This window comes from Callorhinus ursinus, unplaced genomic scaffold (assembly GCF_003265705.2).
Source record: "Callorhinus ursinus isolate GAN/ISIS: 27379988/994484 unplaced genomic scaffold, GSC_fseal_2.0 scaffold31, whole genome shotgun sequence".
NCBI lineage: Eukaryota > Metazoa > Chordata > Mammalia > Carnivora > Otariidae > Callorhinus > Callorhinus ursinus.
This window is the reverse complement of record NW_027397093.1, coordinates 16,388,879-16,404,422: the sequence shown is the minus strand read 5'-3', so window position 1 is coordinate 16,404,422 and position 15,544 is coordinate 16,388,879. Positions and strand designations below refer to the sequence as shown.

The window sequence follows — 15,544 nt, the reverse complement described above, 5'->3', positions numbered from 1 at the left end:
TTTCAGGAAGAAAGAACAATAAAGTTTTCTAAATTATGTTTAATGTTTGAAGCACAAACTATAATATTGTCTGATGTGGGGGCACATGGCTGGCTCAGCCATAAAGCATGCAACTCTTGATCTCAGAGTCATGAGTTCAAACTCAACATTGGGCTTAGAGTTTATATTAAAAAAAAAACTTTCTAATATTGTCTGATGTGGTTCTCAATATTGCACAAAGAAAATATTTAAGTCAATTATGTTATAAAAGGGAGAGAGTAAAAAGATCTAAGTGGAAGTAAGGCTTCCACACTTCATTCAAAGTAGTAAAATGTTGGCACTGAAAAGTTGCAAATATATAAGACAGTATTTAGAGCAATCATTGGAAAATCCATGAAGAGACACACTCAAAAACACCATAGATAAATCAAAAAGGAATTCTAAATAATATTCAAATAATCCACAGGAAGGCAGGAAAAAAGAAAGGAATGAAAACAAAACAATAAAACAGCAACTTAAGCTCTCATATCAACAATTACACTAAATGTAAATGGACTAAATATATTAAGAAATTGTCAGAACAGATAAAAATATGAACTATAAGAAACTTTCTTCAAATATACTGATGATAATAAAGATTAGGCTGAAAGTTTAAAGACTGAAAAATGTGAATGTTAACGTTTTATTACATGACAATATTAATCAAAAGAAAGAAGTAGCTCTATTAACATTTGATAAAGAAAATTACCAAGATAAAGAAGAATATCATGTTGATAAAAAGGTCAATTCACCAAAAAGATACAGCAATCCTAAATGTGTAGGCACCAAACAACAGAACTTCAGAATACAAGAAGCAAAAACCATTAGAACTAAAAGTAGAAATACACAAATCCACAATTAAAGTTGGGATATGCAACAAATTCCCTCTCAATAACTGACAGAACTATTAGAAAATTAGCAAGAATTGAGAGGAGTTTAATGCCACCTCAACCATCTGGATCTCAAGGCAGCTTAGCAAGTTATACATCATAAATGGCATGTAGTCTTGTTTAATGATCTGTTAAACATAATACATCACTTTTCTATTGTTGCTTTATTTTAATAACAAAAGTAGCACATATTGACTGGGGGAAAATACTGATGTTTAATAAAGTAAAAACTAAAATACCCCTGCCAATCTGCCATCACTCCCCTAAGATAATCATTCCCCAGAATCCTTATTCTTTAAACTCTTTTCTCTCTTTATATGTATGTAAATATGCACATATGCATAGTTTTAATTTTATAAAAAATGGGATATCTCACATACTGTCTGCAACTTGCCTTTTTCAGTCCAATGATGTATATGGACATCATTCTTAGCTGGTAATAGATATATAGATCTATGATATGAAGTATTAATAAAAATGTTCTCAAAAAACTTATTCTTTGATAATATAAGTTCCTTTGAGTTACAAAGGCATATTACACTCAGTACTTAGAAATATAATGACCATCTGCTTTTATATACCAGCAGAAAGAATAAAATTCTCCTTGAGCAAGGTAACAAGATAGTTGAAATGCTCTGAAAACAATAAAGACAAAAAACACAAATTTTATCAATTATGTTTCTAATTTTTTTTTATTTCTCAAGGAGAACTCCATAATCTAGCTGGCATCATTAACTAAAGGAAAATATAGGTATCCTACCATTATGTGCAAAGAAGAAGGGGTGGGGAGTATGTTAATACAAGTATTTGTTTCTAAGAGTGAAATACTCACAGCTGTTTCTCCTTTTGGGAGATTTGTTTCTGCAGATTGTCGGATTTACTCTGACACTCTTGTAGATATTTCTTGTCTTCATCTTCAGCTTCCATTTGCGCCTTCTCTGCTTGCTGCAATCTGGTGTAATTCAAATCAACTTTGGGTAAAACTGAGGCTAGAACTAGGGTGTAAAAGGGTGAAGAAGACAAATAAAAGAAAAATGGGGAAATAGAAACATTTCTAAATGAAAACAAAGTTTGGGGGAAAACTCACAAACTCAAACGTGAAAGAGCCACACAATGTCTAGAAATTGTTTTGTGATTTTTTTTCAATATAACATATAATATGCCCAGAATACTATCTTCAAATGTTTTATTTCTTGTTCATAATTAACAATGCAAAGCAATACAGCCTTTACCACTTACGTAGAGCAGAATGAATTAACTTTGAAAGTATAATGGGTGTGTTACTGCCTTTTTACAAAACCATGTAAAGCACAGTATTTACGTCTACACTAGGTGAAGAAGCCACATTGTTATTTATGTTAGGATGTGTATGCCAGGAATCAAGTGTGCTACAAGGCCAAGAGCAAAGACCTGCAATTATTTCAAACAGCCAAGTCCTCCCTGTAGGATCTTTATGCATTTACTACATTATGCCAAAAGCTGTATGTGTATGTTAAGATTCGAAAGAATATAGTATTAGTTGGCAACATTCTCTAGAGATCATTTTTGTTCATGACTGATGTTTAAATATTAGCTAAAAATGTGATTTTCATTTGTTCTGTTTTTATTTGTAAGTCATTGCTTCTCCCTGTGCTTAGCTCCACTCCCTGCCTCCCATCTAGGATTTCTTAGATTTAACTTCAATGTTTTTATAAGAAAAGTTTTCCCACGTATTAAAGAGACATTAACTCCTTGTAGGGAATCACAGGCAAAATTTCTATTCAACTAGCTGAAAACACTGCCTCTTCTTTTCTTCCTAGAAACATACCAGTGGGACAACCTGACACATTTGAGAAGTATAAATGCCACTTCTGAGCAAAAGAGAGTAACATTCAAGTTATCTCTAAATTGAAATTTAATTTTAAAATATTAACGTAGGGAGACAGGGACCCAAGTATTTCTCTAAGATTACAGAAACTAAAATAAAACTCAGAGTGAGGTAGGGCTTGAAGTTGTGCTATCATAGAAGAGGGCTAAGGGAACTGGAAAACTGAGGTGCTGGAGCACAAGAGAATGGCCAATCTGGGTTATAAACTATTTTAAAACATATTTAAAAAATCAGTAAAGAAGCCATTAGGCCAAGAGTGGGCCAACAGGGAAAATTTGTGCCAACACATTGTGAAACCAAAGGGTTAACTTATTTTTAAACAATGTTTATATTTTCCATCAAAAAGTAGCTAAAAAGATAAAACTGCACTTGAAAATCCTGACCTCCAAAAGGTCAATACTCAAATCAGCCTTTGTGCACAAGGTTTGAGGAATGTGTTTTTGGAAATCCAAGTGCACCCACTCTGCTTTATGGCAGTGTATTACCACAGCAGCTGATCAAGAAGTGGACAGGGTCCTTAATACCCTTTTCAAATACTTAATAGCATAAATTATTTTCTATTTAATATATTATAAAATTGTCGATTCTCTTTTAGTCTGTTTAAATACAAGTGGTTTTCAGAAAGATATATCTTTGACCAGCTTGTACTGGTCCTGAGTGTCACTGCTGGCATATTTCACCAATGACATTGCAATTGTCCTAGTTTGAGTTAACAAATCATTGTCACTTCATAATGGAATGGACAGAAATTAAAGACAGAAAAAGGTAATAAAGATGTCCAAAATGTAAAAATGGGGATAAAGAAAACAAAAAAGAAAAAAGAAGAAAGAGGATGTCAATAAAAGAATATTCATGTCAATAAAGCATTAATAGTTATGTTTTTCATAAGTAGATTCAAAGAAAGCAATGATAAGACATATGTTGACACCAACATGACAGGTCAATGGAAATACATTACATTTTCCAACAATAAAAGTGAAAAATGCCAATACAAAACAATTCAATTTAAATAAAATTATTTATTGGTTTGGGTTGAGGGTCCTAGCTCAAAGAAACGCAACTAAACTGCCAACTCAAAGCTTGATTTCAGATAAAGAGATGGTGAATGACAAAGGATATGACAATCAATATGCATGGAAACAATCAGGGATAATTCCACCATAGATTTTGTTCGTTTTTCACTTTTTTAAAGTTTTTGTTTGTGTATTTGTTTTATGTCATCAATTGAACCACATGAAATTGCCGATATTAAATCTTTTAAGAAAATCCACAAAGTGGCAAATTCAAATGAAATCAGCCTACTATAAAGCAACTTGATTCCATGCAACAACCAAAACAAAAAAGGCAAAATCCTGCTGGGCTTAAAAAAAAAGTCCTAATCTAAATTTTCCTAATGATTTTTGTGGCAGGTGTCAGAGCTGAATAAAGAAAAGGGAGAAAAAAAGGAAAAAAAGAAACTAAGACTGAAAATGCTGTACCTTTGCTCCAGCTGCCTCATGGCTGCAGTAATTTTATTGGTTTTTTCTTCTAGTCGGGCAATTATTTCATTTTTTTCTTTCAAGCCATCTTCAGAACCCTATTTAGAAAGAAAAAAAAAACTATAGTGGCTTTGATTTTTAAACCTGAATATTTTTAAGTTTTGTATACCATTTCACTATGGAATTTTTACTTTGAAATGAGTAGAGCTAATTTGTAGATTAAAATACTCCTATGATATAAAGCAGTAGTACTATTAGTCTTCAATTAAAATGTAATAAAAGAAAACTGCCTTTAGTGCTTCTGGAAGACAACAGAATAAACTTGTAAACTATGCTTTTTTTCCAATTAAATAGTTTTTGGCAACAAATCTACTTAAACAGTGATGTCACTTCATGAGAGAATTATAACAATTATTATAGTAAAGCATTTTAAGATTTTTTTGAGAGAGAGCACAAGCAGTGGGGAGGGACAGAGGGAGAAGCAGACTCCCCACTGAGCAGAGAGCCCCACACGGGGCTGGATCCCAGGACTCTGGGATCATGATCTGAGCCGAAGACAGCCACTTAACTGATTGAGCCACCCAGGCGACCCTACAGTAAAGCATTTCAATCAAAATTAAATCTTTCTCAGGGCCCTTGGCTGGGTCAGTAGGTAAAGCATGTAGACTCCTGATCTTGGGGTTGTAGATCTGAGCCCATGCTGGGTGTAGGGATTACTTAAAAAAATAAAATCCTGGGGCGCCTGGGTGGTTCAGTCGTTAAGTGTCTGCTTTTGGCTCAGGTCATGGTCCCAGGGTCCTGGGATCGAGCCCCACATCAGGCACCCTGCTCTGGGGGAAGCCTGCTTCTCCCCCTCCCACTCCCCCTGCTTGTGTTCCCTCTCTCGCTATGTCTCTGTCAAATGGGTATTAAAAAGGGCACATTCTGCATGGAGCACTGGGTGTTATACACATGGAGCACTACATCAAAAACTAATGATGTAATGTATGGTGATTAACATAATAAAAAATAAAATAAAAATAATAAAAAATAAAAAGTAAAAAAATAAAATCTTAAAAAAATAATTAAAGGGGCAACTGGGTGGCTCAGTCAGTTAAGTGTCTGACTTCAGCTCAGGTCATGATATCAGGGTCCTGGGGTCAGGCCCTCTGTTGGTCTCCACACTCAGCAGGGAGTCTGCTTCTCCCTCTCCCCCTCCCTCAAGCTCATGCTCTCTTTCTCTCAAATAAATAAAATCTTTTTAAGAAAAAATAAATCTTCCTCAGGACTACACTGTATAAAGAATTCATAGAAATGTCCTGCATATTTAGATTAAGTTTTCCCAAAAGATTTAATCTTCATACTTAACCTTTTGGCATTAAAAAAGAAATTCAGATAGGTTGTTTATTCTTTGATACCTATTCCATTGCTACACTACTTAAGCTTCCATACAGAAAAAGAGTCACTGGTTTTTATTATCAATATGGCACAGCTAAAAACCAAATCCTTCATACAAAAAATTATTTTCAATTTACGTTAAACTCAAGAAATTTAAGAATTTAAGAATGAGCCTTACCTCCAAAATCTATAAAGAACTTATCAAACTCAACACCCCCCCAAAAAATAATCCAGTTACAAAATGAGAAGACATGAATAGACACTTTCCTAAAGAAGACATCCAGATGGCTAACAGACACATAAAAAGATGCTCAACATCACTCATCATCAGGAAATACAAATCAAAATCACAATGAGATACCATCTCACACCTGTGAATGGCTAAAATTAACAACACAAGAAACAACAGGTGTTGGCAAGGATGCAGAGAAATGGGAACCCCTTGCACTGTTGGTGGGAATGCAAACTGGTGCAGCCACTCTGGAAAACAGTATGGAGGTTCTTCAAAAAGTTAAAAATAGAACTACACTATGATCCAGCAATTGCACCACTAGGTATTTACCCAAAGAATACAAAAATATAGATTTGAAAGGGGTACACGCACCATGATGTTTATAACAGCATTATCAACAATATATCAAACTATGGAAAGAGCCCAATGTCCATTGACTGATGAATGAATAAAGACGTGTTGTGTGTGTGTGGAATGGAATATGACTCAGCCATCAAAAAGAAGGTCATCTTAACATTTGCAACGACATGGATGGAGCTACAATGTATTACACTAAGTAAAATAAGTTAGAGAAAGACAAGTATCATATGATTTCACTCATATGTGGAATTTAAGAAACAAAACAGATGAACATATGGGAAGGGGGAAGAAAAAAGAGGGAAACCATAAGAAACTCTTAATGATAGAGAACAAACGGAAGGTTGTGGGAGGGATGTGGGTGGGGGGATGAGCTAGACAGGTGATGGGTATTAAGGAGGGCACTTGCTATGATGAGCACTGGGTGTTGTATGTGATGAATCACTGATTTCTACTCCATTGTAGGTTAATGCACTATAAATTAAAAAAAAAAAAAAGAATGATCCTTACCTGCAACTTTTGATACATTTCTATGTTAATTGCTTTAACTTCCTCTAGTTGTTGCCGAAGGCCTATCAGAGTATCCTGCTTCTCATGGATATCTTTCTCCAACAACTTCATAGCAAGTTCAATTTCATGTTTCATACTAACTTGTACCGCTAGCTCATTTTCCACATCCTGCAATTTGAACATATCCTCAATTCACATACCACTTCAGGATGTCAAAAGTCAGACACACGGCAGTTAATGAGAACATGAAGAATTTTCTATTCACTATGTAGACTATTTTTTTTCCAATGGTTTCATGTCACTAGGTATATGTCTTTTTATTTTTTAAGTATTTTATTTATTTATGAGAGAGCAAGAGAAAGCACAAGCAGGGGCAGCAACAGGCAGAGCGAGAAGCAGGCTCCCTCCTGAGCAAGGAGCCAGATGTGGGGCTCAATCCCAGGATCCTGGGATCATGACCCGAGCCGAAGGCAGATGCTTAACTGACAAGCCACCCAGAAGTCCCTGTAGATCACTCTTTAAAAAAAAAAAAAGAAAAAAAAATACGTTCCACTCAATTTTGCTATGAACCTACTTAAAAAATAATTTAAAAAAATAAAAAAATACATAAACTACTCTTTTGAGGTTTAAGCCCCATAAAGGGAATCAACCAGGTCCTATAACATAACATTCTAAATATTTTCAACTGTGTATTTTGTGAAAATGAAAGCATTTTCTAGATATTGTTAATTATCACTATTCTGCTTCAAAAATTAAGTATTTTTATGCCTCATAAACTCAGTATTAATTTTCCTTAATCAAAGAAATAAAGTAGTCTGGGGGTGCCTTGCTGGCTCAGTTGGAAGAACATGCAACTCTTGATCTTGGGGTCATGAGATCCAGCCCCGACACTGGGTGTAGAGATTTCTTAAATAAATAAAACTTGAAAACACACACACACACACACACACACACACACACAGAAATAAAGTAATATATATAAGTGAAGGCCAAAGATAACTCAAAAACCCCACTTCACAGTTTCAATTTCTTCTCTTACAGAATTTTACATTGGGGTGGGGGGATGTGGTACATGGAGGGCACATGATGGAATATACAACTGGGTGTTATAAACAACTGGTGTTGTATATGGGTGCACATGGATGTTATATACAACTGAAGAATCACTGAACTCTACCTCTGAAACTTATAATAAGCTATAGGTTTAATGAATTTAAATAGAATTAAAATTAAATTTAAAAAAATTCTCACAACAAAGAAGTTTCCTAATATTAAAGACAAATAGCAAAAGGCATGGAAAGGCTAGCAATAGTCTCTTCTTGACCTGGGTGGTGATTATACAGGTATTTATGTTATAATCCATTAAGCTGTACATTTGTATTTTTCTGTAGGTATTGTATCAACTTAAGGATAAAAAAATCAGTTAATTTTTTTAAGATTTATTTATTTCAGAGAGAGCAAGCGAGCGTGCGAGAGAGCATGAGCCAGGGGAGGGGTCAGGGAGAGAGAGCGAGTCCCAAGCAGACTCTGCACTGAGTGCAAAGCCCAACGCAGGGCTCCATCCCACCACCCTAAGATTATGACCTGAGATGAAATCAAGAGTCTGATGCTCAACTGACTGAGTCACCCAGGTGCCCCGTTAATTTTTTTTAAAGTAACTTCTATGCCCAACACAGGGTTGGAAATCATGACCCCAAGATCAAGAGTTGCATACTCTACCAACTGAGCCAGCCAGGCACCCCCAAAATAAGTTATTTTTAAATATGATTTGGAGCACCTGGGGGGCTCAGTCAGTTGAGCATCTGTCTTCAGCTCAGATCATGATCTCAGGGTCCTGAGATCGAGCCCCTTGTCAGGCTCTCCGCTCAATGGAGAGTCTGCTTCTCTCTCTTCCTCTGTAATCCCTCATGCTTTCACTCTCTCTAAAAGAAATCTTTAAAAAATTTTTTAAATATCATTTTAGTCCTATTTGAATCCATCATTCTATTCTATTTTGTTTTTCTTTAATGCTGGTCACAATCCATTCATTTCAGATTATAACACAGTATAAAAACACTTAAAAAAACACTTGATAAAAAAAGAATTTGAAGGGGTTATAAGGGGGTGAGATTTCTATCCCACAGCAAGGAAGATAAGGCTAAAAAAGAGATTTTAAGTGATGCTTACGGGTAAATTATTATTATGATTATTATTTTTGCTAATGCAAACTACCTGTCTTAACTGAGATTCATCTCGAAGCTGCCTTCTGGCTTCATTGTACATTTCATCCAGCCCCTGCCGAGAATGCTTATATGTTTGAAGCTCAGTTTCCACATCCACTTTGGTAACCTAAGAAGAAAACATCAAGCTTTTTACTGTGTAATCACTGCTATCAATACAGCACAGAAATAAATATCCAGTCTACGCAAAAGTCCCCAAAAGTGGCAATTTCTGACACAAGACAGTGTGTTTGCAAACAGTCCATACTTACCTCCAGGTGCTGCTGTGTTTTCATTAAAATCAATTTATTTTCACTTCGTAATTGATGATTTTCTTCTTGGAGTTTAATGATATTATTTTTTGCTATTGCTAACTAAAAATTATGAAACAGGGACAAGAAAAAGATTTTAAACACCTTTACTTATACTTGCTTTACTGGTTATGATCATCACTATAAACAATAGAATATAAAAGCTTAAAACTAGTCAAATGTCTCACATCTACAGAAGCTTTCATAAGAAAAATGTGCTATTATCTAAGATACCAATAAAAAAATTGAACTCTCATTTCTAGTATTTCATTAGTCAAAATATATTGTTAAAACATATCATGTATACCTAAGAATGTTCTGAATACAAAGTGTCATGAAACAGTAAGACTGTAAAGACCTGTGTAAAGATAAAAGATCTATAAGAAGGCTATGCTATCATTGAAAATGTGATACAGACCTTCATGATAACCAAAAAGGACACCCTCTGAAATAGAGAACACTGAGTGACCATCACAAATATGAGACATTTTTCACCATCAGAGTTAAACTAAGTGGCTTGGTTCTGAGGCCTACAATGAAAAGACGGATTCCAGGAAAGGAAAGCAGGGACCATCCCCAATGTTGGCTTATAAATAAATTTCCGAACACTTCATCAGGGATATAACTTGAACTTCACAGTGTGCCTAAGGCCAAGAAGCAGCACAAACTAGAGAGCAGCTCTAATGGTCCCAATCTATCAAACTACCAAATGGTCCCAATGGCCAACAGACACATGACAAGATGCTCAACATCACTCATCATTAGAGAAATGCAAGTTAAAACTACAATGAAAGGCCCCCTGTCAGAATGGCTAAAATCAAAAACACAAGAAACAACAGGTGTTGGCGAGGATGTGGGGGAAAAAAGGAACCCTTGGTGCACTACTGGTGGAAATAGAAACTGGTGCAGTCACTGTGGAAAACAGTATAGAGTTTCCTCAAAAAATTAAAAACAGAACTACCCTACAATCCAGTAATTGCACTACTGGGTATTACCCCCAGAATACAAAAACACTAATTCAAAGAGATACATGCATCCCTGTTTACTGCAGCATTATTTACAATAGCCAAACTATGGAAGTGGCCCAAGTGTCCACTGATAGATGAATGGATAAAGAAGATGTAGTGTGTGGATGGAATGTTATTCAGCCATGAATAAGAATGAAATCTTGCCATTTGCAACAACATGGATAGAGCTACAGAGTTTAATGCTAGGCAAAATGTCAGTCAGAGAAAGACAAATACTGTATGATCTCACTCATGTGTGGAATTTAAGAAACAAATGAGCAAAATCAAAAAAAAGAGAGAGAAACCAGGAAACAGACTCTTAACTATAGAGAATAAACTGATGGTTACCAGAGGGGAGATGGGTGGCAGGATGGATGAAATAGGTGATGGGGATTAAAGAGTACACTTACCATGATTAAAAAAAAAAAACCAGAACACTATGAAGTGGCCCAAACTATCAAAATAAAGATACATTTGCAGTCATGCAAATAATCATGTGCTCCCTGGTTTGGAAAAATTAGGCCAGTTCTAAAAGAATTAAGAATTTTAATTAACACAGAAAGTAGGGTTCAGAGCACTCGTGACAGATTTCTTCCTCCAGCCTAAATAATTCTGAAAATAGAAAGCAGTAACTCTGTGGTTTGATAAAAAAACTTATCTAAAGCAACTTTACAAACAGTATTAAAAAGAGAGCAGAGATAAACTTCCTGTCTGGGACCACCAGATAGGCGCTCTGACAACGCCGGAAACCAGAGCACACGGGATGAGGTTTATACCTGGCTGGGTGGAGAAAGGGTGGCCACAAGCAGGTAGCGGTGCTTGTAAAGAAAAGTAATCTGAATAGTGGAACAAGACAAACAGTATCATTTTAATGGGAATTTCTACCTATAGGTGATTCACTATCTAAATAGAGGTCATCCAGATTTTAAAAAGAGAATCGCAGCTTATTTATAGAAGAGCTTGTATGAGTGTTATCTTTGGGGCTCATTTCTAGGAGTATCTCAAACAACTCACAGATTTACCAGAGAATTTACCTGAGAAAATGTGGTTTCTCTAGAACTTACAATCATCAATTATAACTATATTGCAAATATTCCATCATAAGGATGAAAATGTGCACCCATGCACATGCACACTTAGTGTATTCAACTTAAAATGGAAAAGGATCACAAATACTCAGTCCGTGTAAGACAATTATCCATGGCTGGGTTACAATACCTCTTCAATCAGCTTAGTATTTGACTTTTCTAAAGAGTCAACTCTTGAATGGAGACTGCTGACTGTGCTGCTGAAATTAATAAAGAAAAAACTCATTCAAATCACACAAATTCACAAAAGTGAGAAAAGGTATGTTATCTTGGACTTACCATGTTAACTAACATGCACCGACTATCCTGAATTTTTGAGTGTGGGAAATTTCATTAAGTTGGATAACCAGATTTGGCTAGGACAGCAATAAAGACTGAGCAAAAAGCTCATTTCTATTAAAATTCCACTTGATGCTGCTCATTATTTTTTGTTGTCTTCTTAGAGTCTTACATTTAAATTTTAATACTTAGGAATGGATTCCACACAAAGACTACCAAGTATTATTAAAATTAAATTTAAAATTATCTTTTAAAGGATGAACTTTAAATATCCACTTTATAATTAAGTGGCTTAATAAGCATTTACACCAGTCTTCAACACTAGCTCATTCTGTTTCCACTCTCCACTTTCATAATCACTTAAAGACCTCTAAAGTCACCTGTAGTTTGGGAAATGTGAATATGAAATTCACATCAGGTACCTGGACAACCAGCAGCAAATACCCTGACTTTCAAGGATATAGCTAAAAGTCAGGTTAAGCCGAATGAACTTGGTTTTTTTGTATTTTTGTTTAAACTGATCAAGATTGGACATTACTGTACATTTTTTTCTGCATTTTTATGAATCTTGATAAAAAACCGTATTTCAAACGGTACAGTCACCAGAAGTACAGTTATCAAAAGTGCACACAGGGCGCCTGGGTGGCTCAGATGGTTGAGCGTCTGCCTTCGGCTCGGGTCATGGTCCCGGGGTCCTGGGATCGGGTCCCGCATCGGGCTCCCTGCTCTGTGGTGAGCCTGCTTCTCCCTCTGCTTCTCTCTCTCTCTCTCTCTCTGACTCTCATGAATAAATAAATAAAACATTTAAAAAAAAATGCACACACTTCACTTGGCATCTACGAGACTGGACATTATTGTACATTTTATTTAGTTTTTCAAGGCTTTGTTTCTACCACCTCAAGCTTTAATAACATAATATGCTGTTTACATCACAATAAAACCTATAATAGATTTAAACAAATTTTATACCAGCCTCAGAAATAAATATTGGCATTTTAGTTTAACTGGTGAAACAAATCTTTTTTCATTCATGTTAAATCATTTTTAAATATTATCATTCTTAGGGAAACAACCTGAGTTTTTCACAAAGAGCAACAGGGTATCCGGATGGTGAGACCTTAACAGGTGTGGGACTAAGAGACACAGGACCAAAGTTAGAGTCCCCGCTTTTCTACTTTGTGTCACCTTGAAAGCTGTAAAACCTTTCTGAGCTCTAGTTTCCTTATCTATAAATCAGATAATAATATCTGTCCTACCTTTATGTAAGAATCAGTAAAATATTAATTGAAAAAGCACTTTTGAAAATAAACCCTCAATAGTTTTCTTTGAATGAGGGATAATATGTGAGTTCTATTTTTTTTATCTGTTTTCTATATTTTTTTAAATACTCTAAATATACAAAAACATTCTAACTGGAAAAACAATGAAACATTTTTAAATCCGTAAAATGTACAAAAGTAAGGCACTAGTACTGCTATAAATGATTTAAAACACATAATTTAAAAGAGAATGAGAAAACTCCTTGAACCAAATGGAACAGACTCTAAGATAAAGTTGGGTAAAAACAGTGAACTACAGAATAGTGTAAAAATTATGCTACTTTATGTGTAAAAAAACTGAGGGGAAGGGAACTTTAAGAAAATATATGCATATTCTTGTCTGCTTGTATAAAGTACCTCTGGAGGCATACACGAGAACCTATTAATTAGTCCCAAAGAGGGAAACCAGGTGATTGGATATCAAGGAAGAGGGAGGCTTTTTGTTCATGTTCCTTTTGAAGTTTAAACTATGTGAGTATATATATATATTTTTTAAAGATTTATTTATTTGAGAGACAGCAAGCACGAGCAGGGCAGAGGGAGAGGAAGAAACAGACTCCCCGCCGAGCAGGGAGCCAGATGCAGGGGATGCAGGGCTCAATCCTAGGACCCTAGGATTGTGACCTCAGCTGAAGGCAGTCGCTCAACCAACTGAGCCAACCAGGCGCCCCAAACTATGTGAATATATTACCTGTTGCCAAAAGTGAATAAAGCTTTAACAGTAAGTAAATAAGCAATACAAGTTGCATTTAGAAATATAATCTCAGAATTACAAATTAGAAAACACACATACATACACATATACTTCCTAGGACATCTTTTATTAAAACTCTGTGATTAAAAAAAAAGACAATGATACAAGATATTTCCTAACTTCAGAGAAAGCAAGAGTTACAGCTTATTTTTCTAAAATGGGAAAATGTTTAATTTTATTTTCTATTGAACGAAACTTAGAAAATCAGAAAAGTATAAAGAATAAAATAGAAATTATCCATAATTTCATCACCCAGAGAGTCATTTTTGCTAATTCATTTTAATTAATAGGAACAGTCCATTCCTAACTATGTAGCAAATACTATTCACTTTACCTGTGCTATCTAGTCCAAACTAAAATGTACTATAACTGGGCGCCTGGGTGGCTCAGTTGGTTAAGCGACTGCCTTCAGCTCAGGTCATGATCCTGGAGTCCCAGGATCGAGTCCCACATCGGGCTCCCTGCTCAGCAGGGAGTCAGCTTCTCCCTCTGACCCTCTTCCCTCTCGTGCTATCTCTCATTCTCTCTCTCTCAAATAAATAAATAAAATCTTTAAAAAAAAAAATCTTTAAAAAAAATAAAAATAAAATGTACTATAACTGTAAAATACACATTGGCTTGTGAAGACAATACAAAGAGAGAATATAAAATACCTCAGGAATAATTGTTATATTGATTACATGTTGAAATAATATTTTGGGTATACTGAGTTGAACAAAATATATTTTTAAATTAATTTCATGTTTTTTACCTTTTTAATGTGGTTACTAAAAATTTTAAATTATCTATATGACTCACATTTTATTTCTATTAGAACTACACTATACTATTTTACATATTGATCTCAGAAATTCTTCCAAGTATTCACTGACAGCTTCAGTGCCCAGGTGACATATATAAGGAAATAAAATATAAGGAAAAACTCCCACCATGGGAGGCAACAGCCACATTTACACATGAAACTCTTTGAAAGTAGGAAAAATGAATTTGTGAACCATAAAAATGATATAAACTTCCACCCTATCTAACCTTTTCTTCTCAAGGATACAGGGATAAGTTTGAAATTCTGTCTTTATTTCTTTGACCCCTCCCCAGGAATTCTATTTTTAAATTCTCCAAATGTTCTCTCTGAAAATCTGACTCTTGGGAAGCCTGGGTGGCTCAGTCAGTTAAGCGTCTGCCTTCGGCCCAGCTTATGATCCCAGGGTCCTGGGATTGAGCCCCGTGTCAGGCTCTCTGCTCAGCAGGGAGTCTGCTTCTCCTTTTCCTTCTGCTGTTCCCCCTGCTTGTGCTCTAATCTCTCTCTCAAATAAATAAATAAAATCTTAAAATAAAAAGAAAATCTGACTCATTTTTTGAAAATGAATTAGCTCCCATAATTCTCTGTATTCTTAATTTCTATTCTCTACTCCCTCAACCCTTTCTCAAAGATGTTTAGTAGGAAGGAATAGCGTAAAGTGGACCTGAAAAGGGTGAAGAAAACCTCTACGACAATAGTCACAAATATCCAAGTATCCATAATACTTACTTCAGTTGTCTATTTAATTCTTCAACGTAATTCTTCTGGTCTAATATGGCAGCAATTTGAACATCCCTAAAGAGGGGGGAAAGAAGCTTTGTGTCAGTTGGAAAGGTATTTACTGAAGGATCAAAAAAATGTCTATGTCACCTAAAAGTGTTGTAAAACCATAATGGCAAAAAACACTACCTTGCCTTTAAATAAAATTCAAGAATCTTTATAATAATGTAGCAGTAGGCTGTGTACTAATTATAACCTTTGTTAAGTCTAGTATTAGCAAGTAATCTATTTAATAATACCATTAAAAAGTATATTTAAGAACTCCTTGTATCAGTATGTT

General features: G+C 35.1%; 1 protein-coding gene across 11 annotated transcripts in view; it reads right to left on the bottom strand.

Annotated features, from left to right (window-relative positions):
- RUFY2 (RUN and FYVE domain containing 2) overlaps positions 1-15,544 on the bottom strand; it is a 46,241-nt gene that overhangs the window by 17,672 nt on the left and 13,025 nt on the right. For 8 of the 11 annotated variants that reach the window (XR_012374233.1, XM_073878914.1, XM_073878917.1 and 5 more), the window contains exons 7-13: positions 15,214-15,279; positions 11,464-11,533; positions 9,200-9,301; positions 8,941-9,057; positions 6,730-6,897; positions 4,254-4,351; positions 1,741-1,860 (exon numbers count right to left, since the gene is read on the bottom strand). Coding sequence is in view for 10 of the 11 variants with exons in the window: in XM_073878914.1 (XP_073735015.1) it covers positions 1,741-1,860; positions 4,254-4,351; positions 6,730-6,897; positions 8,941-9,057; positions 9,200-9,301; positions 11,464-11,533; positions 15,214-15,279 (741 nt within the window). In the remaining variant the exon portion in view is untranslated. Of the gene's footprint in view, positions 1-1,740; positions 1,861-1,909; positions 3,502-4,253; positions 4,352-6,729; positions 6,898-8,940; positions 9,058-9,199; positions 9,302-11,463; positions 11,534-15,213; positions 15,280-15,544 lie in introns of those variants that run through there. The other 3 variants (XM_073878912.1, XM_025850133.2, XM_073878913.1) reach the window with 3 other exon arrangements.